The sequence below is a fragment of the Dioszegia hungarica genome (genome assembly GCF_025882075.1).
Source record: "Dioszegia hungarica strain PDD-24b-2 chromosome Unknown MKK02contig_25, whole genome shotgun sequence".
Lineage (NCBI taxonomy): Eukaryota > Fungi > Basidiomycota > Tremellomycetes > Tremellales > Bulleribasidiaceae > Dioszegia > Dioszegia hungarica.
Window position 1 is genome coordinate 413123 of NW_026515779.1, and position 23224 is coordinate 436346.

Sequence of the window (23224 nt, forward strand, 5' to 3'; positions counted from 1 at the left end):
CGAACGGGCGTGGATTTACGCCAGCCGCGCCCCTTCAGGAAAACTTTCGTGCACACCTGCGGTATGCCGGCAATGAACGGGAGATCTAGGGTTGTCGCTGGCTGAGACCCTGCCGATCGCGTTTTAATTCCCCGGAGCGATCAAGCCATAAGGTTTGTTCGTGCCATTCAATAGCAATTTGCCTCTCCCATTTCCTAATCCAGAGAGATGTTGTATGAGAAGATCGAGCCTTTGCCTGCTCGCATCGGCAGCCTCGTTGGCAGCTAGCTGTGCAGTAGCGAGGAGCGAGGAGCGACCATGCATGCGAGGGATCCATCTGTTCTTCTCTCGCGCAAGACTTGTACATAGCTGCAGCCTTTCTAGACGCAGCGGCAGCTCGGAGACCGAACTGCATCCTGTCCGACGACCCAAAAGCCGTAACCTCATTTTACTGCACGACCGACAAGACACCTTCATTACTCGCCCTGTCGTCGACGCCTTGTCGCTGTGCCTGAGGAAGGCAGCTGCCGAACAGCCATCAGGCGATCACAGAGTGCGGGGAACCGTCGGCGCGTTCAGACGGACCGGGCGACCCAAATCTTTGGTAGACCTGTCACTTTACATCTATCAAGACTTCTCTGCGCTCAGTTGCGGGTTCGCACCACCTCATTCCTGTCGACAGGACTGCCCTGTTGCCTTGGGAAGATCGACGAGTACCAGTGAACCTAAAAAGCTGTGAGTGCCTTGTTTCATGTTGCGCTTGGACCCTCCTTGCATCGTCATAATTGTGTGTGTTTTAGCACGCGGGCGCCGGTGTTGCCGCGGTCGATGGTACCCTCCTTTCCTCTCATTCATCTCCGAGCTCCTCCGTCGCCCTCATACTCCTACCCTCATCTTCTTCGCTTCAATCTCACACATCACGCGCAATGGTCACTTTCCAACGCGATCTTAGCTACCCACACGACCATCGCTCCAGCGACCATCTCGCTGACGTCTCAGTCGAAACTCTCCGACGTCAATCACTCGGTCGGCCAAGAGGTTTCACCCTATTCCATACCTACACAACTCGCCTCGCCACCTTATCCCCCCTCCTCAACGGCCCCTCCTGTCTATTACACCGCCGAGACGGATCCGAGACTCGGTCGTCATTTCCACAATCAGTCATCGAATTACCCCATCTTTGGCTCATCCCTCGGCAGCCCATTCAGGCGCATTTGACTGAGACATTCCGTCAAGCACTGGAGCATTGACGCAAAGGCCGTGAGGGGATATTCCAGGCCTGATAGCTTGATTGCTTTGGGCGGTCGTCTAGGGCGCAAAAGTCAACTCTTGGTCGTTGACAGCGATCCCATCGCTCCCCGCATTCCTTTTCCCCCTCCATACCTCGTCTTCGCCAGGTCATGCTCGACCTTTACCCATCCTCGCCTGGCGCGTCCTCATCCCGGGTCACGCTCGATGATCTGGACGCTGCGGATCGGCAGCCTTCCTCTCGGCCCCCACCACGGCGCCGGCGCCGCCTCTCTCCCTACGCCCGCCGTACGGCCACCTTTGCCCTCTCCCTTTGCTTCCCCTACATCATCGCGGCCGATGCCCTCCCCTCTCCTACACGCCTGTCCCTCCCCTCCGACCTCACTCCCTCATCACCAGAATGGGACCGCCTCGCCCAAAAGCTCATAGCGCGGACGCATCCTGTCCTTGTCGCGGGCGACTACAAGATGGCAACAACGACCGACGTCCCCTGGGACTGGGTCATCCTGGAACAACGCTTTTCCCCCGGCTTCATCGTCCTCTCCTACCTCATCGCATTCGTGGGATCGCTCTGCACCCTCGAGCTCCTCATCCGGCGGACGTCCAACTCGGGATGGCGAAACCAACTCCTTCTTCTCTCGGCGGGGATTTGCTTTGGGTCCGTCTCGACCTTCTCCATGCACTTCATCTTCAACCAGGCACTCACACTCCATTCGCCAGACATACAAAACAATCAACCCCTCGCGCTCATCTACGGTCCCGGGTATACGGTCCTCTCCCTCGTGGCGAGTTGCGCGGCCATGACCATTGCCTTCTTCGTCATGGGCACCGACCTGGGCAACTGGTGTTGCGTCTTTGGCGGGAGGAGGAAGGACAAGGAGAATCAGCGCCAGGCGGACGAGTACAAAAAGTGGAAGATGGAGCATATCAAGAAGGCGGAGATGCTCAGCAAGAGCTCAAAGGGAATGGGCGCGCTCGTTTCGGCCGCGAGCAAAGTTGCCAAGTGGTCACTGGTCGAAGACCCAAACAAGGGCGACACCTCTCCCAAGGCGGGATGGCTCAGTCCGCTTGGCGGCAAGGGCAAGATGATTGAGGAGGAGAAGGATTGGGAGGAGGGACAGATGGCGGTGCCCAAGACGGCGGAGGACGAGGTCATTGCCAAGGATCAGAAGCTGCGGGAGATCGACTTTCGCTTCGGTCGCGATGCCGCTCGGATGGAGATCGCAAAACGCCAATCCACCGAGTCGAGACCTCCTCTTCTCGGTCGCAAGTCGACCGAGCGGTCAATCCGTCACATCGCTTCGACAGCTTCGCTCCCCACCGTCCCTCCCACTGCTGCCTATCCACCGCGTAGAGGCTCGGTCCCCGCCCACCTCATCAGCCCCAGCGTCGACTTTGGTGCCTCCACCGAGGTCTTTACGCCCGGCTACAATTTCCCACCCCGCGTCGACTCATCTACCGCAGACCTCCTTCGCGAGTCGGCACCCGACAGTCCCAACGACTCGGAAGCGTCATGGGCTCGTCGCGGCTCCATGGAGATCCCACCTCACGTCCCATTCGACTTTGGTCGTCGGTCCTCACTCCCTACCTCCACTTCCACACCCAATCGATCAGCCGCCTTTCCAGGCAGTCTCACCCGTATACAATCCCTTCCCGAAGCGGACCAGGACCATACCGGTCAGACACCTCCTCTCGGCAAACTTTCGCCTACGTTCAGCATGAACAAGGTCCCTACTCCCCTTCTCGAGGACGGTCTCAAGCGCATGGACAGCGCACCCGACGTCAAGTTTGCGCCCGAGGCGGAGGAGGCGCGGACGGACAGGGAGGAGCGTGCCAAGCGATGGCAGAACAACAGCTGGACGATCAAGATTCAGAAGTTCTTGGGGATGGATGTGGTCACGAAGGAAGAGGTTTTCAAGATCGTGTTGACGGGGACGATAGCGGGGTTTGGGGTTGCTGCTATGCGTGAGTCATTCCTTGCGAGGTTGGCTGATATCTAGACTACATTGGCCAGCTATCCATCGTCGGGATGCCATGGATCCAGTACGACCCCGCTTTCGTCGTCGGATCGGTCATCATCGCTGCTGGCGCCGTCGTCGTTGCGCTCTACCTCATGTTCATCATGCTCCGCCCCAAACTCAAGCACGGCATCTTCTACAAGATCTGCACCGCCATCATCCTCGCCATCGCCGTCTGTTGCATGCACTTCTGCGGTAAGTCCCGTATCTTCACGACAGGATTGTGCTGATTATCAGGTATGATGGGAACGACTTACGCTTGGCCCATCGACACACCCATCACCAAACATGACCTCCTCGCTGGCACCAACGGCGCCATCGTCGGTATCGTCGCTGCCCTCGCTTTCACCGCGTGCCTCGCCTGCGGTGTCTTCTTCGTCTTTGAGTGGATCCAGGCCCGTCGGGAACGACAGCGTCGGCGCCGCGTCGTTGTCGCTTCCATCATGCTAGACGACCAAGATCGGATTCTCGTCAACTCGACAGACGGTCTTCCGCCCATGTGCGACATCGCCTCATTGTCAGGCGCGGGCGAGGCTGCTCGGACAAGCAGGCGATCCACGCCCAGTCTCTCCTCTGGTGCATCGACCATCCTCGGAATGGACCTTACACCCGGCCACGAGGCGTTCGTCAATGCCCTCAGGCTCAGCTGGTTCTGGCGCAATCCCCAATACTCGGCTTTGAACCCGTTCACCAAAGACCGCGAGGCCAACTCGGGCAACGCCACGAACGGCACAACTGGTACTGTCCCCAGTGTCAATGCGTCGATCCAGGAGATTAGGCGCGGCTCGCTGGCTACCGTCAATAGCTCGGTGATTGGCGGTACGGCGCGGACGTCCAAGATCTCGGTGAATCGGTTCTTGGAGCGGTTTGTTTATTCGGCGGGACAGCTGGCGGTACGTTTGACGGGTCAGGAGGATGGGATCCAGAGATTGGGGGTATTGTACGATCAGATCTTGACCACGTGAGTACAGCTGCCTCCTTATTGAGGACCGAGCTGACGAGGTAGGGGCTGGGTCAAATTGTCCAACTCGTCCGATACGGTCTCTAAAGGCCAGCTCATCATCCTCGTTCGGCGCGTCACTGCACAGCAGGAACGAGCCGATCTCCTCACCCGCCATTACATCTTTGCGGAAGCCTCTGCCGTCGCTGTCGCCCTCCAGCGGACGCTTTCGGTCCCTTTGGAGCACATGAATCCGCTCCTCCAGGACGTCCAACGCTTCTGCGACGCCACGACCCGAGTCGCTCTCCAGCCCGGAACACTATACGCCGGTATCGCCATCGTCCAGGCCACGCCGTTTGACGGGCTCCGGATCCTCCTGGAGGAGAAGAACCGGAGTCAATTGCCCATGCGCGAGCTGTGCACGTTCACCTCAGCGACCATGTCCCGCCTCAGCCACACGACGGGCGGCACAGAGGAGCTCGGCGGGTCCGTCGAGGATATCGGTGAGGCCCTGACCTGGCTCGAAGGGATGAACCTCCTCTCCGTCATTGGTCGGAACGTCGCCATGGCCGGCACGTCACCTCGGGACGCCATCGGGGGTCCCATCGTCGCTCAGCTTCTCAAGCACATTGAGCGCGCCGTCGTGCCCATGCTAGACGGCATGCTGAGCCAAGACGACATGGCGCACGTCATCCCACGACTCGCTCTCCACCCCGTCCTCGTTCCGCTCACGCCACATCGCCCGCGGCCCAACCCCCTTATATCGTCAAACAGCTACATCCCGCCCTACATGATTGTGCTGTATGCCAACTATGACGCGGCGGTCAATACGTTCACGGACAAGTGGTTGCCGTTCAACCTGTTTCGGGCGCAGAATAGCTGCGTCATGGCCCCATATGTCGGCGGAGAGCTGTCTATCGCTCGGAGCGCGACGACCAACTCGGCCGGAGAGGGCGGCGAGGGCTTCAACCCTGCTCGGCGGCCCAGTAAGGTGCAATTCGAAGTGCCTTCCAACGCTACGGCCCCTGCTCCCGGATTCCAGCCCCAGCAGTACCTTCCCCCTCTTCCCTCCCCGCTCGGCCATCCCTCATACTCCGGAACATCGACCGACCTCGAATCAGGTATCGTCGAGCCCGCCCCATCCTGGTCAGGCTTCTCCTTCCCCGCCCGCGGAACCGCTCCTGTCGTCCCCTCCACACCCGACCCGGAACCCTCTGCGCCCGTCCCCATGCTTCACAACGTCCCCTCGCATCGCCTGCGGGAGAACAATGGGCCTCGGCGTTCGAGCCTCGCCAAGCCGCGGGACTTTGCCTATCCTCCTTCCACACCGGCCTACAACAACCCGTTGCAGAATGACATGGTCACGCCCGTAGCAGGCGGCGGGGGACGGTCGCCCTCGACGGGAAATAGCGACAAGTATAGCCCGCAGGGGACGGCGGTGGCGGCTCCGGGAGTGGGCGAGTGGGATCCCGAGTGGTTGTTGGTCTTGTTGAGGAACAAGTTGAGGGCGGAGGCGTAGCGAGTAAGATAGGAGGGGGAGAGCGGGATATTATTCTACTTTTGGGTCTTTTGGGTTGGGTCGTAGTACACTCTTTCTCTCTAGGGATAGCAAGCAGATACACATAGGTTGATTTCCGTTGTACTCGTAGAAAATACCCAGTCAATCCGGGATGCAAGGTTTCACTCGCTATCAACAACGGTGCAAGAATCGACATATATGCGTACAACAATGGAACAATCGATATACACACCTCCCTGCTCAATCCAGCTCTATACCCAGCCCATGCGCATACCGCTCCTCCGTCTCCCACTTATCGCCCCGCCGCCCATCAAAGTGGATGAAATGATGCGCCTTCTTCCCTTGCTCTTCCCCCAACATCTCCCTCAACTCCTTCTCACTGAGCTCAACCAACTCCCCGATACTCTCCACCTTGCTCATGACGTATTTCAACGCATGGCCCTGCACACCGGGGATCGTACGTAACATCTCCACCGCCGCGGTATTCTCCATTTCGGGGATCAGCGCCATACCGGCTGCGGAGGCAGAGGCGGAGGTCGAGCCTTTGATAATGGCAGTGAGCTCGTCCGGCTCGTCGTGATTGAGCTTGAGGTCCGAGAGGATTCGGACGGATTCGTACGGAGAGGAAGACCAGATGATGCGGAGCTTGGGGAAGTGAAGGGTGAGAAGGACGAGTTTGGATTGTAAGAGGAAGGCGTCCCATGTTTCTTCCTTGGGCTTATTTTGGCCCATCGACTCGCGCTTCGAGTCTTCTTTAGTCTGAAAGGTCAGCTCCGTCATATCAGAGACCGTCCTGGTAGCTCACCCGAAGACTAAATCGGTCTTCCTCAAACTCGATGAGCAGGATACAGATCTCGTAATGCGCGGTCATGGACTCGCACTGGGTGTGCCTGTCCATCAGCGATGTCCCTCATATGCTCGACATCTATACTCACAATCTTCCGTTCGCGAAACTTCCCTCGAGATCCGGCAGAGACTTCCGCTCGATACACATCTTTGGCGAGATGACATAATCGCCCACTGTTAATGTCGCCGGGATGACCTTTATGCCAGCCGCATCGATGAGCGAGGGGAGAAGAGCGCCCATCTCTCGGATATCGACGATAATCTAACGAGAGTCAGCTCGCGCATCACCGGACGATCAGAACTTCGCAGCTTACCCTCGCCTCTTCAGCTGCGTCGCCACCGCCTCCGGCATTTCGAGACGAGTAGGTTGTCTTTGAACGCGTGACATTGTCGCGCATGGGTGCTCGAGGATTGTTGTTGTATATAGGTATAACCATGCTCTAGAAAACGTCAGCGGTGTCTCGCAATCTTTCGGCGGAGCCAGCTACTCACAGAGCGATCATCGATGAGCTTTTTGAAGGCATCATCTTCTCTTTGCATCGAGCTTAAGAATCGGTCCTCTTCGAACGAGTTGGCGTACACCATCTGGTAGACTCGGAGCGCTAGGCCGGGATTGCAATTCTTGTATACCCGCACGCGGTCAGCTTCTGATCACTCCTCTAGCTGGCAAACACACCTCCAATCGCCTTATAAACGCCAAATTTGGCTCGTAGCACACGACGAACCGCGGCCTCAGCTCATTGAGCAGGATGTCGTCATCTTCTCCGCCATAAGGCCGAATAATGACCGTGTCCTCCGGATCGAGCAGTCCAAAGTCGGTATCAAAGTCTTCGGGGAAGATACCCCGCTCCTTCAGCCACGCGTCGACAGCTGCGGCGTCCGCGTCCGAAAGCTTCGCAGGACCTTGTGAGAGACGGTTCAGGTCTTCTTCCTCGATGATTTCGGCCGAGGCCATCAGGCTCTGGGAGGCCTGGGCGGGGTTGATTCCGCGTCCGCTGCTGGAGGACGGGATGCCGTTCGCGGTAGATTCGGATGAAGCGCCGGCGACGGCATTGACGGAAGAGTGGGAGTTTGAGGAGGACCCGTTTGTCTTTGATCTACCGAGTCAGCGCCGCAAGACGGAGGGAATACGTGGGAGACTGACGATTCTGCCAAAGCCCATTGCATCTCCACGTTCTCCTCATCGCCTCCACCGCCAAATGCTGATGCAGCCTTCATAGCCGCCTCCTTCTCGCTCCTACACCATCAGTTCTGCGCCTCGAACATAGGTGTCTTTCGCAACTCACGCATCGATGTCTTTCGACCTGATACCTGGAGCCATCATCCCTCCCCGCATCCTCCGTCGCTTGTAATATGGTCTCCCATTCTGCATCCGCCTATCGTCCATCTTCTTCTGCTCCATCTCGCCCCGCTTGGTCACTTCATCGCCTCCCCCAGGCATCAACGTCGTACCAAAGTGCGCACCGACTTTCTCGTGCTGCCAATTCGAGAGGAAGAGTGTTTCCATCATCCGTCGACCTGCTTTGGGACCAAAGAGTGGCTCCTCCGTTGTATTCATAGTAGTAAGGTACTGGCGGAGCTGGAGGGCGGTGCGGTCCGAGGAGACCATGACGAGCACGATATTGGTTCCTGGCTCATCTGTAAGTCAGCTTTATCCCTTCTCACGCTGGAGGGCGGCGCTTAGCTTACTGGCACGGCTCGTCTGCATCCTCGCCATTGTATCCTCAATCTCCTTCAGGATCTTCGCCAACAACGCCCACTTTGGCAACTCCTCCAATACCGGCTCATGCCCCTTCTTCATCCGGCTCTTCACGCTCTTCTCCAGATTCTCATCAAGGTCGAAATTGACCGGGCGGAATACGGGCGGAGGTGCCGCAGCGGGCGGCAAAGGCTGTTCGTCCGGCCCCACCTCCCGCATCTCCTCATCGTCATCATCGATCACGATAGGTTCCGAGTCGGGGCGGGGGACAGGCTGCGACTGGGTCGCAATCATCTCCATCACGTCCTCGTCATCTTCTCCTCGATTCCCCTCTAGATCCCGCATGGCCTCCTCCTCATCTTCGAACTCGCGCCGAGTGGTGCTGGCGGAGCGCTGATCTCGATGACGCGAGTCCCAGCCGTCGTCCGGCTGATCAGGGTTTTCGATCTCGTTATCCATCACGAGCTTCTTCTGGCTGACTCGACCCTGGCTGGCCTCGACGAGTTGAGATGCAGACTTGGCGTTGAACCAGTCGTGTTGATGGCGCCCTCCATACCCGCTGGGAAGCTTCTCGGCGACGAAGAATTGGCGTTGGAGGGTGTTGATGTAGGATGCGAATGTGGCCGAATCGTACTCCAGCAGCCAGCTATCGCGTCAGTGAAGAGTCTCGAATGCAATGTAAGCTGACTGACGTGTGTAGATTACGCAGCTCAGTCAAAGCAGCAACATGGATTCGAGTCTTGGCTCCGACCTTGTGCCACACCGGTTTCAGGCGCATCCGCACGATCGTGTCGAAGTTCTTGAATTGTGCGTTCCGCACGTTGATGTCGTCAAGGTCCAGATTCTTCGTTCAGTCAGCTCTCACTCAAATGGTCCGGACATCCGACAAGCTCACTAAGGAATGATCCCGCTTGAGCTCAACAAGCATAGCCTCCATGCACTCGGTGATGGCGTCTTGGCATAGCCGCATGGGGGTTGTCATCGGCTGATAGAGCTCCACGACTTCGGCTTTCCGCGTCGCAAGTGAGACCTTGACCCCTTCATTGTATCTGGATCGTTAGCTGAGCTGTCTGTAAAATCATCGCGGCTGATGAGCTGACCTGGGCCAGACCATGACATTGTTCATGTTGAGGTTGACGAGCATGTCCTTCAGCGGGGACATCCCGTGTGCGAATGCCTCTGGCTCGTCGGAGAAGGCTTTGCAGAAGCCACTCTACCACATTAGCTTCGCCCGGCCCAGAGGTCATTCGGAGACCTACCTGGTTCTCACGTCGATAGAGACGGACGGCAAACTCCTCTTGACTACCATGAGAGACCCTGCAGTATCAGCTTTCGCTCCAGTATGCGACTTCTGCCGGACATGAAGACTTACTTTTCGGCGTGCAAGATGACGAGGCCAGTGATGAGCTTAGCGGGCACGGTCCCCTCTGTTCACGTCAGCTAGCTGTATGTCTTCAAGTCTTCGGCCAGCTCACTCACTCAGGAGATCGTTGACTAAGATTTTGCTGGTAACTGAAAAGATGCCGCCTAATCGATACAGATCTTCTCTGATCCGGGTTAGGCCCTTGCAGCAAGCGATGTTCGTCGGCACCAGCGAGCTCACCGTTGTTGCGTGTTCATCTCATAAGTGAGGACCCTAAACCCGGGGTCTCGGACGCCCATGATGCCCAGCTCGTCTCCGATACCAGCCTCATCGGAGGGAGTCGCGTTGACCTGCCTGTCAGCCCCAGGTCCTATTGTAGGTGATAGGAGACTTACCACCAAGATCAGGTCTTCCTTACGGTCATACGTTTTCAAAAGAGCGCATATGATCTGATTGTCAGTTACTGTAGACCACGCTTTCGCGCGACTGGGACCCTCTTGCCAGCTCACGCGTCGCATCCCGAGGCCCTTCGCGATGATGAGGAGATCATCTTTCTGCGGAGTACAAATCTCTCGGATAATCGACTTGTGGTATGGGAGATATGGGATGTGCCGCTTGAAAGACGACATAACGTCCACCAGCGCCTTCGCTGACCCAGCTGGGTGTATGGAAGAGTAGATTTCTACTGGTGATGCCGGCTGAGTCAGTGATTGGGTAGGAGAGTGTGAGATGTAACGAAGAGGGAGAGGAGAAACGTTGAGAGGAGGTGAGGTGGATGTTGATGCGGTCATCGCCGATTCTCCGTTAGGCGAGCTAAACGAGCCCTGCTAAAATTCACAACTCCGCATTCCTCAGTGGCTCCTCCATCCTCCTTCTTCGCTGCAATCACAGCCAATATGCTCAAGCTAGCACTCAGTCACGCCTCGCGCCCAGCTCGCTTACCGGTCGTCTTTCGAGGGATCCACTTTTCCGCCCCTCTCCTCGTTGGCCCGTCCGCGCTGGAAGCTCGCCTGCGTGATGGTCTGAAATCCGCAATGAAGGCCCGGGACAAGCAGGCTGCGACGGCTATCAAGGCGAGTCTGACACGCCTCCGGTTATCATGTATGTCGAGACTAGACTGACCGCTCAGAGCGTCATAGCGGATGCTACGAATGCCGCCAAAGCTGGACCGAGCCCGAACGAGCCAGCAACGGAATCCGCAGTGATCACTGCTCTTCGCAAGGGGATAGACAAGCGGGTAAGCCATCAATTCTGGGTCATCAGGGCTGAATCATGGGGGTATATCTGACGTCCACAGAAAGAAGCCGCCGAGATCTACGCACCCACCTCTCCCTCCCCATCCCCAGAGCAACACACCACACTAACATCCGAGATCGACCTTCTCTCCGCCTATCTCCCTCAATCTCCGTCCGCCGAGTCATTATCAGCCCTAGTGGACGAAGTCATCAGCTCATTATCTGCCGAAGTGCGCGCTGGGAAGGGAGCGATGGGGCCGGTAATGAAGGGGATCTTGGAGAAGTTAGGGGAAGCGGCCGGGGTGGTGGATCGGAAAGAGATCGGGCGACTCGTACAGGAGGCTCTCAAGCGATAGGTTCCAGCAGATCGGGACGATGGCTATGCTGCGCTACATGATGGGATCTTATCTCTACTCTCTATACACAATGTTGGGTACTGCTGTCAACGGCCGAATAATATGTGAGATATAGACAAAATCGAATGGAACCCCTCAAACCCGCGTAGTACAGTCTCCTCGCCGCCTCTCGCTCCTTCCCGCTCACTTCCTCATGACCCCACTTGCATGCTCCCCTCCGCCTGCAGGTCACGTGTGTCGGATGCAGACCCAGCAGACATGACCAGCTGGTCCAAAACCGCCCCGTCCAGCTCCACCGTTTTCTGCTTCTTCCTCTTCCTTCCCATCCTCCCGGATCCTCCAGCATCTCCCTCCCGCATAGTACGCTCGCTCGAAGGTTCGCCCTCGGCCTCCAAGCTTATATTGGACATCCGACGCTTCGAGCCGGTGTTTGAGCCGGCGCCGCCGCTGAACGACCACGGAAACAGGACGTCGGCGCGAGGAGAGGATGGGAGATCGAAGCCCAGTTTTTGCGCCAAGTGGTCGGTCGACTCATCGTAGAGTGAGATGTAACCCTCCTCCTGTTGCGGAACGAGACCCGCAACTTCCTTGTCCGAAACCTCCCCCTCATCCCCAGGCGGCGCCCGCATCAACGGAGGTGGCACCCCGCTGTCCTGGCCCGACCAGACATCCGCACCCGCAGCCGGATGGAGAGAAGACGGGTCCGCGTAATCGCCGTCCGGCCATATGGAAGTCGGAGCCCGAATGCGGCGTTCAGGCCGAGCCCATTCCGATTGGCCCATCTCACCGACAGGCTGAATGACGAAAGGTTGACCCGATCCGAGACCTGAAAGCAGGCGGACGAGGCCTTTCTTGAACAGCACCGCCTGGCTGGGATCCTGTTTCGGTTCCGGCGGAGCGAGCAGCTTTTCGATCCGCTCCAGCATGTCCACCTCCATCGCGTACAGACCACGTCGCACGCTCGTGACCCACGCAGTGGCCTCATCGCGTAGCCGGACCAGGCGGCACGCCTCGTAGATCGCCAAGTGGACGACGAGCTTTCGGCGCAGATTGGAATCTTTGAGTAGACGATTGTCGGTTCGAAAGAGGTGGATCCGTGAACCGTATGTGGACGAGAGGCTGGCTTTGCCGATATGCGAAGGCAGAGATTGACAGGTTGTTGTTTGGAGGTCTTGGCAGATCTGGGATATCAGCGGTCGTCAAGCTTGTCACAACGAAAGGGGGATGCTTACCTGACGCAAGATACTGATCGTCAACTCTCCACGACTGCCTTTGGGGATGATGAGATGCGAAAACGCCTTCTCTCTCCATCCATCCAACTCTGAAATCCCCTGATCCTCCACGTCATCCGCCTTGCCAGCTTCGTTGCCCTTGTCGTGGACGCTCGTCGATCCCGAGGCCTCCATCCGCCCTTCCTCTCCCGCAGGACATACTGACGGAAGACGGCAATTTGCCTGATCGATAAGGCGTGTAAAGAACACAGGCTTGAGTGCGTTCTTGGGATTTAGCGCATTGACGGCCGCTATCGCTTCGGCCACCGCTGGGGTGAACGTCGCCATCTCCTGACTCCAGCGCTCCGCCACTTCCGCCCCGCGGTCCCCATTCTCCGCCGTGCGTAACCCTTCTCTCGTCGCGCTCACGTCCGCGCGCTTCCCGAACTTGGGGGCCTCATGTCCCTTCCGGCTCTTCTGCGACTCTTGCAGAGCGAGCGCCTTGCTCGCCGCAGCCCGATGCTGTGCCACGTACTGCCTCCCCGGCAGCTCCTCCCAATTATCGAGAAAATTCCGAACAGCAGGGGTCTTCTTCCCCTGCTTGATCTCCTTCCTGATACCCTCGAGCGTGGCGAGAACACTCTCCAGCCGCCCGATGACGGCGTCATCCGCTTCTCCCTTGACGTCTTTGATGGCCTGGAGAAGTACATCGAGGTGCGAGCGGGTCTCGAGATACCGGGTGATACGCTCGTTGGCTCGAAGGTCCTTGGGCGAGATGGGCTTGAACCGCATTTGAGATTTGGCGGGGGTAGGGTTGGCGTTCCGGTCGTTGTACTGCCAGCCCGGCGCCGGAGCCTCGATCTCCGCGTCGGTAGGGATGAGATCCCGGCCGGTTTCGTTTTGCATCGCCGATCGCCAAGGCTGCGGCTCCCTCCTCACCGGACCCGACCGCAGGTCATAGACGTCACCGGCCCCACCGCTCCCATTCGCCACCGCTACCGCCGCTGGAGCAGTTTGCTCCTTCCTCGCTATCTTCTTTTCCTTCCGAGTCGGCCCCCTCTCCTGCCTCCCCATCCCATTCTCCCTCCCCTTCTGCACCATCTCCCTCGTCCTCCTTTCCGCCTCCTTCTCCCCTTCCCTCGCAACGCAATCCAGACACATCTCCCCAGCTCCCAGTGCGGGCGCCTCCCGATCGTACTCCGGTCCGAGGGTATCGAGGACGTCACGCGTCCGGCGCATCAGATCGCGCTGTTCAGGTGTGAGCGGGACTGTTGTTCGTTCGGACATATCAGAGAGGAACAAGGCAACATCGTGCGCTCTAAACGTACGCCATGTTTGTTCTGAATCCGCTGTGCGATTTGACTGAGACTTGGAGGTCGTTCTGGCCGGCGTGGGGGATTGAGGAAGACCGGCCGGGAGGCGAGAAGGGGCAGAAACGTTCTTGCCCTCCTCAGCGTCGGGCAGCGGTGCGGGACCGGGCGAGGGAGAGGGGGAAGGGGAGATCGACATGCCCGACATGGGCCGGGATGGGGTATAATCTCGTGATCTCCGAGACGGCATACCGTTCCGACGGGTCGGAGTGTCGTTGAGGGAGCTAGAGTTGAGTGCACCATTGATATGACGCATCTCCTTCAGGAGGCTCTTGTTGGATTGAGCTGCCGAGTACGAAAAGGGCGAGCCGCCGCGCGATAACGCAGGGGCGGTCGGGTCGATACCGTGTCGAAGCTCGATGCCTTTCCGGGCAAGTGCGGCTTTGCCCTTCTCGAGCCAGTATGATTGAACCGCGGGTGAAGCGTGCCAATGTTGAAAGGTAGTGTGGGAGGGGAGATTGGTCAGGTCCGGAATCACCAAAGGTGCGGATGTTTTCCGTCCGAGCGCGCCGGAAGCATCGACGTTGGGCGTGAGCCCGCCCGCACGGACCCATGCGGGGACATTGCGCACGACTCGCATCTCGTCCAAGATGCCGATGACGCAAAGAAGGGCGGTGTCCATCCCCTCTGGAATAACTTCCTCGTCCTGCTCGCCCTTCAGCGCCGCGAGTCTAGACTTCTGATACCCATCCCCGTCATATTCGGGAAGGACGACCTCGTTCCATGGCTGACGAACGCCCTTGAGTGGCGAGTCGTCAAGGAGGACCATATTGGTCTCGTCGAATCGAAGGTGGTTCAGGCAGTCGCTGGGATCGAGAGAGAGCGCGGTGAGGAGGTGCTTGGAGAGAATACGGAGATCCTTGACGGTTTGAACCTTTTGGCCTAGAAGTATCAGCTGAAATTACACTGCCACCGATACAGGCTCGATATCTGGACACGTACGGTAGTCAACCGAGCTCAGCCCAAGCTTATCCCTCGCCCAGACACCCAACAATCTTCCCTCACCCTTCTTCTCTCTCTTCTCCCTAGCCTGGTCTGTCTCCTTCCTCCAGATTCCCTCGATATACTTCTCCCCAAACGAAGACTCCACCATCGGTTGGACATTCCCCGGCTGCGCTGAGCTCCACACGTACACTTCCCATGGGCGGTACGCCGGCAGTTTGGCATTCGGTTCCGGGAGGAACAGATAGTCCAGGAAGGCTCCAAGATATGGGCGGGGATAGGAGGTCCGGCGGCTTCCGCTCTTCTTGTCTCGAAAGATGAGGGCGCCGTTGAGGTCCAGGACCAAGAGCTTTGTGGATGACCCACGGCCTTCCCGGAGCGGAGGAGCAGTTTTGGGGTCGGAAAGAGCGATGTATTCGGCTGAGGGGAGGGTGACGACGAAGTCGGCGCTCCCGGCGGATTGCCGTGGAGTGTCAAAGGATGTATCTCCCACCGATGACATGGTGGGAGTGCCAAACGAGGTATCTTGACGTGGAGGGGGGACAGGGGTGGAGGGGCCGGCCGGTGCCATGGTAGGAGGAGGTAAAGGTTCGGTTTTGACTTGCGGTTCGGGCGCACTGTGTCCCCGCCGGTGCGGAGGGACGTAGGAGCTTGATGCAGCGAGACCGCCTAGCTGAGTAACGCGACGATCCGCCGGAGGGTCATTGGGTGGACGAGGGGGAGGTGAAGCAACTCGTTCCTGCTCCGCTCGTTGGCGATCCTCGTGCCGAGAGGGGTACCGAGGAGGGTCCGTCTGGGTGGAGTATGACCTCTGCCCTTGCCCAAGCCCGCCGACGGAGCGCTCGCGATAGTTCCTGCCCACATCTCTACCATCATACTCCGCCCGTCCCTCTCTGGAGTCCCAGCCGTGACGGCTCCGCCCAGCATCGGAGCCATAGAAGTGATCATGCCCAGGCTGTGTCCGTACCGGTTCGGGCGCGTACGAAGAGGTGGCTGAGCGGTCATAGTCATATCTCGGCGCAGACTGCGGGACAGGTTGAGATCGTACACGCCGATAGGCTGGGGCCTCCCAGTATTGCGTGTCCTGCGAAGGGTATTGGAAGGGTTGATAGGCGTACGAGGGAGCAGGAGATTCGTATGGCTGACGTGATGGACCAGCTTCCTGCGATGGACGAGCGTATGCACTGCCTTGCGCGGGGGTCCGATCATAAGACGATGGCCTGTCGTTATAGCCGTAAGGATCACCGCCGTACGGGTAGGATGAGCCGTTCATCCCGACGTTGATTGATGGAGCGCTACCATAACATCAGCTTCTGCTTGGTTTGTATCGGAGCGACTGATGTACCTCAAGCTCGCTTTGATATTCTCATTCCGTACTGTTCGATACTGCTTGAGACGCGCGCCGAGCCAAGGTCCAGTCAAGACTCTAGCTCGAACCATTTACCGAGAAAGAGAGGGAGAAGAGAGGAGCGAGCGGTCCAACGAGGAATGAGGAGTTGGGCCGAAGTGGAGGTATCAGACGGCATGACGTGGCATTTTGAGTGTGGCACAGAAGCATCCTGAAAGTGGCGCACGGCCCCGCGTGTTTCACGCTTCTGTGGCAGCCGCTTCTGGAACACCGCCCCAGCTTGGACCTCTCGACGAGTCCCAGCTATGAAGGGGCTCTTTATGCCGTCCTGACTCCATGATCATACCATCATAATCTTGTCTTCTACACCGCTCTTGTCCCCCTGATCAACAAAATGGCCTTCTTGAACCCCTCCGCCGAGCCCTTTACCCCTCCCAAGCTTGACAGTACCGCGGTATCCGATGCGGTCAATGAGCTACCGCCAATTGACGGCGCCGAGGGGTTCTCGCTCAATGAGCTATTCGCCGCCCTGCTTCCCCACCACCAGCTGCGATTCGAACGCGGGAACGTCAAGGTGTACAAGGTGAGACTGGGTGACTCCGGGCAAGCTGACTCGCATAGCCAAAGAATCGAGCCCATAATATCTCCTACGTCGTCATTCAAGGAGATGGATCAGTCGAATCACGCTCGAGACTGAGGCGAGAAGTCGAATTCTTGAAAAGTGACCCCTTAATCACGCGCAAGCATGTCAAGATCATCGCTGAGATTGTAGAATTGGAGACCGCTCCCGACCACTCTCATCCTTCCATCCGGGGTCACGTCGCTGTTCTGGACGATCCGGGCTACCCACCGGTCAGAATGCTGAGGGTGAGTGCGGTCACTGACTGTCGTCTGACCCGCAGGATGACGGCCGTCCGCTCGATGCCTATCAGAACCTGTATGAGGACCGTCGACTCCCCGAAGCTACAGTCAAGAGTCTTATGACCCAGCTACTCTCGGTAAGTGTACCAGCTCACGAACTCACAAAGTTTCCTGATCGTATCAGGGACTGGAGTGGATCCACTCGAAAGGCATCATTCATCGGGAAATCCAGCCTAAGCGGCTCATCGTCGAGGACGATGAGAATGGCGACGCAACCCTCAAGTTATCGGATTTCGGAAGGGCCATCAATGCGAGCGAAGTCAATGAGCGATACTTGGTCAGCCGCAGAATCTCCCATGGCGCAACATAGCTGATATCCCAGCAAGGCATCCCTTATTACAGGCCGCCCGACGTCCATCTCGGCTCCATCTCATATGGGACAGAGTATGACATCTGGAGTGCCGGGTGCATGTGAGCTACGGTCGTGGCTCGTATGCTAGGATCAGTGCCCAGCTGATGTCCAGATACACTGAGATGCTTCGAGGGGAGCCGCTCTTTCAGAGCAGACGGCGTCATCTCATCAAACAGGTAATCGGGGTATTCGATTTCCGGGGGTCCCATCAGGAGCTCGAACGTAGCCGCCGACTGGCAGCTCTGGTAAGTATGACGCCAGTCTCCTTCAATCGACATCGCTGAATTCTACAGCCTTGGTCTGTGGAAGACGCGTCGTGGCCGTGGTACACTCCGAAGGGCTACACCGATATCCTTGGTAGATTCTGGAATCCGACCTGTGAGTATCACCCCCCGACATGGCTGATGATAGCTGCGGCCTTCTTGAACGGCTTCCTGCAATTCGACCCCGAAGCCCGAGTCTCAGCGACCGATGCCCTCAAATCCCCATACATCCTTAAGAAACCGATCCAGATCGCTAAACCCTCCGCGCCTCACATGAAGATCGAGGAAGAACAGCAAGAGCTTGAAGCGCCACAAACCGATTCGTCTCCCGTTATGGTCGATTCCGACCAAGACATTTCGCTGATCGGGTTGGACGAGGCGAAGGAGGTGGATGGGATCACCGAAACGCTGGAGTCACTCTTAGGGCTGTGCTAGTTGTGGTCGGAGCGATGGCGTAGGAAGGGGAGCTTCATACGCAGATCAAATCCTCGCAATCAGTCACAGCGACCGGGTAGCTAGGTAGCTGGCGAATAATGAATCTCCTTTCATCTCAAGTACACGTGCTAGATGTGCAGACCACTCCCCGCGCGCTGCCCACGCATATCGACGAGCGGACCTTCCTCCTTTCGCTCAAGCCCTCCTTCGCATCCTTTCTTCCAGATCCCGTCCAAAAGTCAACGGATCATGCAAAGATAGTCTGTCTTCATACATCCACCATATCAGCTCACCATGTTATGGCCGGAGTGGCCGAAGCTGCCCCAATTCGAGTTCCCGCCCAAAGAGCTTCCCGTGTTCCTGCACCCCTTACGGCTGATACCGCACTACAAGCGTCAAGTGGGCGGAGCAATCCGCTCTTTCCTCCAGCGAGACGACAATCGGTGAGACTGGCTTTGGTGGAGCCACGTCGAGCTGCGCTGATTGTTGACAGACTGTTCGGGCCAGTGGAGGAGTTCGTCACCGCCGCGGTGATCTTGGGTCTAGGTGAGCCCTCTTTCCCGTCGGGATATCTGGACAGCGCTGAAGTAACAGCGATCAAGACTGGACAGACACCTCCTCATATAGCCGCGACACATACTCCTCTAGCGGGACCAATGGTATCCCATCAGAACGATACCACGTCCCCAGCTCTTCAAGGATCGGCCACTGCGGCGGCAGCCCTGCCCCTGGCCGCTTCCATCAGTTCGCCACACCTAGTCACGGGCAGCGCCACCCTCGATCTTGCCATTAGCCTACTGTTCAGCCTAGCTACATGGGTGAAACAGCATCTTGACATGACTACGATACTTGTAGCCCTCCTAGCTGTCAACGTGATACTCCTGGTGATCCCTCACGATGTCAAGAAAAACATCAAAACGTCCTGGGACCTATTCTGGCCGCCTTGGCAAGATCGGACCCCTGCGACTACATCGACCCCTCATCACCCAGATGATTCCACAGTTTCGCGCGAAACAAAGATTCCAGAGGCGCGTTCATCAGTCGCGGTTGCCGAGAAGAAAATGCGAGAGGCATCAGTCGCGGTTGCCACGCCCGAGAAGAAGATGCGAGAGGCAAAGTCTGAGCCCTCGGCGTCACGGTCTAGAGGTCTCGAGGCGTCAGGAACGGACAGTGCGAAGGCAGCTGCCGACGTTTCAGCACAGGCTAAAGCACCGTCCGTCTCGGCGGAACAGCAGGCCATCATAGCCAAGGAAATGGAGCGAGTCAAGCGGGAGATGGCGAAGATAAAGGCAGATGAGACGATGGGAGAGGAGGAGAAGGTCATGCAGCTGAAAGTGCTGGATGGGAAGAGGCAGAAGCTCAAGGCCAAATTGGCATCTGGCCAGCCTGGCCCGGAGAAGTCTGGTGATACGTCAGTCCTGCCTGAGCGCAGTCGCGCGGTCGACGCTGGCAGCTCTGATCAGCAGCAGCTAGAAAAGCTGAAGGTCAAAATGGCGGCTGTACAGGCGGACTCTCGCTTGAGTGAGGAACAAAAGGCGGCGAAGATGAGTCAGTATGAGAAGATGAAGCGGCAGCTTAAGGGGAAGGGGAAGGAGGCGCCTCGACCCGTATCTACACCTGGGCAAAGTACCGCCTCCAGGGACCATTGCGGGGGGATCACGAGTGATCAGGTCACAACACGCTCATCAGAAGGTGGCAAGGGGGCGACTGCGCCACCCAGTCCGGACCCGGAAGAGCAGAAACAGTTGGAAAGGCTGAAAGCAAAGATGGTAGCGGTCAAGGCGGATACCACGCTGAGCGATGAGGAACGGACCAAGAAGCTGGCGGAGCTCGATAGCGGGCGAAGGAAGCTCAAGGTGGCCCAGCAGGCATCAGCGCCTGCCACAGCGGCCCCACAGGCAGCCACTGCATCGGCCAAGCCCAACGCCCTTCCCAGTCCCGAACAACAGAAGCAACTCGAGAAGCTGAAGGGGAGGATGGCAGCAGTCAAAGCCGACACCGGTCTGAGCGAGTCCGAGAGGGCGTCCCGACTCCGCGACCTGCAGAATGAGCGAGAAAAGCTCAAGCTGGCGGTGCCCGTTGCAGTCACTGACGCTTCCGCCGAATCCATCCCGTCGACACCCACCCCGACAGCCGTTACTGGCTTGCCCTCCGACTCTGACTCTTCGCCGCCTCCCGACGACGACCTGATGGCTGGGGAGACACGTCAGCTCAAATCAGTACTCAAAAAGTCAAAGAAGAAGCCTCGACAGAAGAAGAACATCCACCACAACTACTTCATGACCATGCGGGGGTGGCGACCTGCCCTTGTCCCCTTCCCGCATGGTCTGCACCCCAAACCCCAGGAGCCGAGGAACACACTATGGTGGGGCAACGTTCCGAAGGACGCGGATCATATCATGGCGACGCCCAAGATACCCAAAGAGCCTGAAGCCCTACGAGCGGGGGAGGAGGCGGACAGTGGACCGGCAGGCGTCCCGGGTGAGAAGGGTGACAAGAAGCTTGAGCCGTCAGTTGAAGATGGGAGAAAGGTTTTGGAGAAGGTGGATGGAAAGATACCCCCCGTGACCGGTGACAAGGAAGCCAAAAAGGTCGGCGATGTCAGCAGAGGTGAGGATAAAGGAAAGGTAGCTTCAGCAGACAGGGACGGAAGGTCGAAAGAAGGCGAGGACAAGTCAAGTGAAGAATCGAAGGTACGGGCGGCGCAAAAAGCGAAAGAAGAGGCGAAGGCGGCGGCCAAGGCGAAAGAGGAGAAGGGTCGAGCAGCTGTGCCAGCTCTCCCCACGATACAAATGCCGCCGGCAGTGGATCCCAAAGTGTGAGATCTCCTTGTGACATTAGAGCGGAAACAGCTGACATCCCGCAGACAGAAGGCGACCTGGGTGACCCAAGGAATGCTGTGCACTTTGCTCTTCTTCGGTGAGTTGTCTCGAAGTAGTCAGTGATAAGATTGAAGGTTGACTGTCAGTCCACGAGCAGCTTGCGTTCGTCGTGTTAGGCTTTTTCGTCTGGAAGCATGTGCAAGAATCAAAAGCTCGGGCAGAAGCGATGGCGTTGTTCTCGGAGGCGACCGCGAAGGCTGCTGCTGCGGTACCTCAGGCTGTTTCTGCTCGCACCGCTCAGTCAACTAGGCCGGCAATAAGTCGAGGCCAGGAAGCTAGTAAGTCAGCTACCGAGCCTCCAGCATCCGACCGGCCAAGATCCTCCCCTCGGCAGAAAGCTGAGCCGATGCTTTCCACAGATCCAGCGGCGAGCGAAAAAGCCGCCTTCAACAGTGAGAGCACGAATACCACCAAGATAGCCATCAAGAGTGAAGATCCCAATCGGCGGGTCAGGGAACTGTCCGCTCAGGAGTCTGCCGATAAAGCTGCGCCTGAGGGCTTGAAGTCTGGCCCAACTCCGTCGGCGTCAAAAGTCAGTACTACAATCGCCGATAGTAATGAGAAGACCCCTCATGTGGCGGCAGCAGCCCGAGAAACGGAGAGTAGCTCTGTAAAGCCGACAGAAAGAGAAGTCAAAAAGGGCAAGACAAAGGAAGCCATCGACGGCGCGCTTGATGATCATACCGCTGTCCCGGTTCCCGAGGGTGCGAAAAGACCTGTGCGGCGTGTCAAAGACTCCACCGCATGTGCAGACACTCCAGCCAAGCTGTCGGAGATGTCGCCCGATGTCAGAGCGAAGTATGAGCGCAAGGTGGCGGGTCGGAAGGAAGAGGGAGCCAGTCCTCCGGTGCTCGGGGAGGGAGGGGACAGCAAGTCGAAGGCGAAGTCGACGGGGCAGGAACGAGATGAGTCAGCTGGTAGCTCGCCAGCTCCCACAGCTGGGGCTCGGACTAAGGAGGGTACTGCAGATCCCAACTCACAGCAAGTCAGCGGCGAAAAGGGAGCCGGTGGACGAGCATTGAAAACAGCGCCTAGGTTGGAAACGACTACCAGATCGGAGAAGGCCAGCTCAGCTGGCGAGACGAAGGATCACTCTAGCTCTGCTAGCTCTCTACCAAAGCGATCAAAGGCAGAAGGAGCCCAGTCTATCCAGCCTAGCCCTGCGTCAACGGAGGAGGAGGCGAGAAAGATCGCCGAGAAGGCCAAGGCTGCGAGGCGTGAGGACCGATTGCGTCAAGCGAGTGAAAGAGGCAGTGAGAAGATGGTCAGCCAAAAGTCAGGCAGAGAGCAGCCTAGACGGGAAGTAGAGACAGCAGGGCGCCTGAGTCCTGGCCCAGCGGCACGGGCCGTCGAGTCTGCCACCGCAAAGGGAAGAGAGGGCTCAGGGAGTGGAGAGAAGAGGACGAAGGATCGAAGGTCAGGTGGGCGAGGTGTAACAACCAGTGGGAATGAAGACGCAACGGTCTCGCGAGGTCTTTTAGTTGAGGTCGATAGGTCCAGCACTCCATCAGTGGATGGAGATACGGCGCCCACCCCCAAAGCGGAGAAGCGCGATGCCCGTGTCGGAAAGGCACCAGTCACGCCAACCGCGGAGAAAGATGGGCGAGCAGCGGTCGAGAAGCTGAAGGATGAGAGACGGTCCCAACTCCTACGCTCCAGACCCGCAGTGGTCGAACAAAAGGTCAAGCCGCCACTCCCTTCCCCCGCTGACCAAGACCTATCTCCCACGTCAGTGTACTCGCAGATGACGGAACTTGGGTCAGAACAGCCATCGCCACCGGATCCCACGCCCAAGCTGACAAAGGACGTCGTGGCTGCCCGTCAAGCTCTTGCCGCCGGCGACGGCGTTCGAACGACGAGGCGGTCCTCGTCAGTCGGCTCGTACGGCGTCATCCGTTTCGATGGCGGGAAGGAGCAAATCCCCGACCCACCGCGGACAGCCCCCATCGGGAAAGCTCCAGCAGCGTCGACCGAGCCGGACAAAGCCAAGGCCAAGCGCAGTGCGCGCGACAGGGTCGATGATACCGTGAGCCGGCAGGCGAGCTCTGCTATGACCAGCGCGCTTCGGGTCAGTGACGGGAGTAGAGCGGAAAGAGAGGGAAAGGCAAGAACTCGTCGATCGTCAGTAGAGGTAGACAAGAAGCAATCAGATCATCAGCGGGAGGTGGCAATCGAGGCTGGGAGGGAGAGGAAGGAGACCGGGCTGTCTGGCGTCAAGGCTGCTTCTGATCGTCATACAGCAGACGGGAGGAGGAAAGAAAGGCGTGATAAGTATGATGCGGCATCCGAGGAGACGG

General features: G+C 58.0%; 6 protein-coding genes across 6 annotated transcripts; 4 read left to right on the plus strand and 2 right to left on the minus strand.

The window, feature by feature from the left end:
- Window positions 1–1694: 1694 nt before the first annotated feature.
- MKK02DRAFT_20159 (uncharacterized protein) lies at window positions 1695–5704 on the plus strand (the record flags this gene model as incomplete). Its single annotated transcript, XM_053086207.1, has 4 exons — window positions 1695–3192; window positions 3228–3440; window positions 3483–4206; window positions 4252–5704. The coding sequence occupies 4 exons, from the start codon at window positions 1695–1697 to the stop codon at window positions 5702–5704; spliced, it is 3888 nt and encodes a 1295-aa protein (XP_052942119.1).
- A 240-nt stretch (window positions 5705–5944) lies between these two features.
- Window positions 5945–10241, minus strand: MKK02DRAFT_20007 (uncharacterized protein; the record flags this gene model as incomplete). Its single annotated transcript, XM_053086181.1, has 18 exons — window positions 5945–6463; window positions 6510–6594; window positions 6640–6812; window positions 6865–6990; window positions 7043–7194; window positions 7223–7520; window positions 7682–7787; window positions 7837–8188; window positions 8240–8895; window positions 8942–9093; window positions 9145–9298; window positions 9350–9462; window positions 9509–9566; window positions 9622–9676; window positions 9729–9796; window positions 9853–9962; window positions 10008–10061; window positions 10122–10241. The coding sequence occupies 18 exons, from the start codon at window positions 10239–10241 to the stop codon at window positions 5945–5947; spliced, it is 3351 nt and encodes a 1116-aa protein (XP_052942120.1).
- A 267-nt stretch (window positions 10242–10508) lies between these two features.
- On the plus strand, window positions 10509–11203 carry MKK02DRAFT_40646 (Yqey-like protein-domain-containing protein; the record flags this gene model as incomplete). Its single annotated transcript, XM_053091196.1, has 3 exons — window positions 10509–10713; window positions 10752–10849; window positions 10910–11203. The coding sequence occupies 3 exons, from the start codon at window positions 10509–10511 to the stop codon at window positions 11201–11203; spliced, it is 597 nt and encodes a 198-aa protein (XP_052942121.1).
- Window positions 11204–14403: 3200 nt separating this feature from the next.
- MKK02DRAFT_14761 (uncharacterized protein) lies at window positions 14404–15075 on the minus strand (the record flags this gene model as incomplete). Its single annotated transcript, XM_053085549.1, has 2 exons — window positions 14404–14666; window positions 14727–15075. Coding segments are annotated over 2 exons (612 nt in total), but the record flags the coding sequence as incomplete, so codon positions are not given.
- A 1393-nt stretch (window positions 15076–16468) lies between these two features.
- On the plus strand, window positions 16469–18045 carry MKK02DRAFT_30182 (kinase-like domain-containing protein; the record flags this gene model as incomplete). The annotated part of the gene is made up of 8 exons (XM_053087991.1): window positions 16469–16657; window positions 16696–16941; window positions 16977–17072; window positions 17120–17272; window positions 17318–17406; window positions 17460–17592; window positions 17641–17725; window positions 17759–18045. The coding sequence occupies 8 exons, from the start codon at window positions 16469–16471 to the stop codon at window positions 18043–18045; spliced, it is 1278 nt and encodes a 425-aa protein (XP_052942123.1).
- A 299-nt stretch (window positions 18046–18344) lies between these two features.
- Window positions 18345–23156, plus strand: MKK02DRAFT_30183 (uncharacterized protein; the record flags this gene model as incomplete). The annotated part of the gene is made up of 7 exons (XM_053087992.1): window positions 18345–18591; window positions 18640–20863; window positions 20912–20964; window positions 21014–21205; window positions 21287–22953; window positions 22986–22995; window positions 23086–23156. 7 exons carry the CDS (start codon window positions 18345–18347, stop codon window positions 23154–23156), a joined length of 4464 nt encoding a protein of 1487 aa, XP_052942124.1.
- Between the last annotated feature and the right edge of the window lie 68 nt (window positions 23157–23224).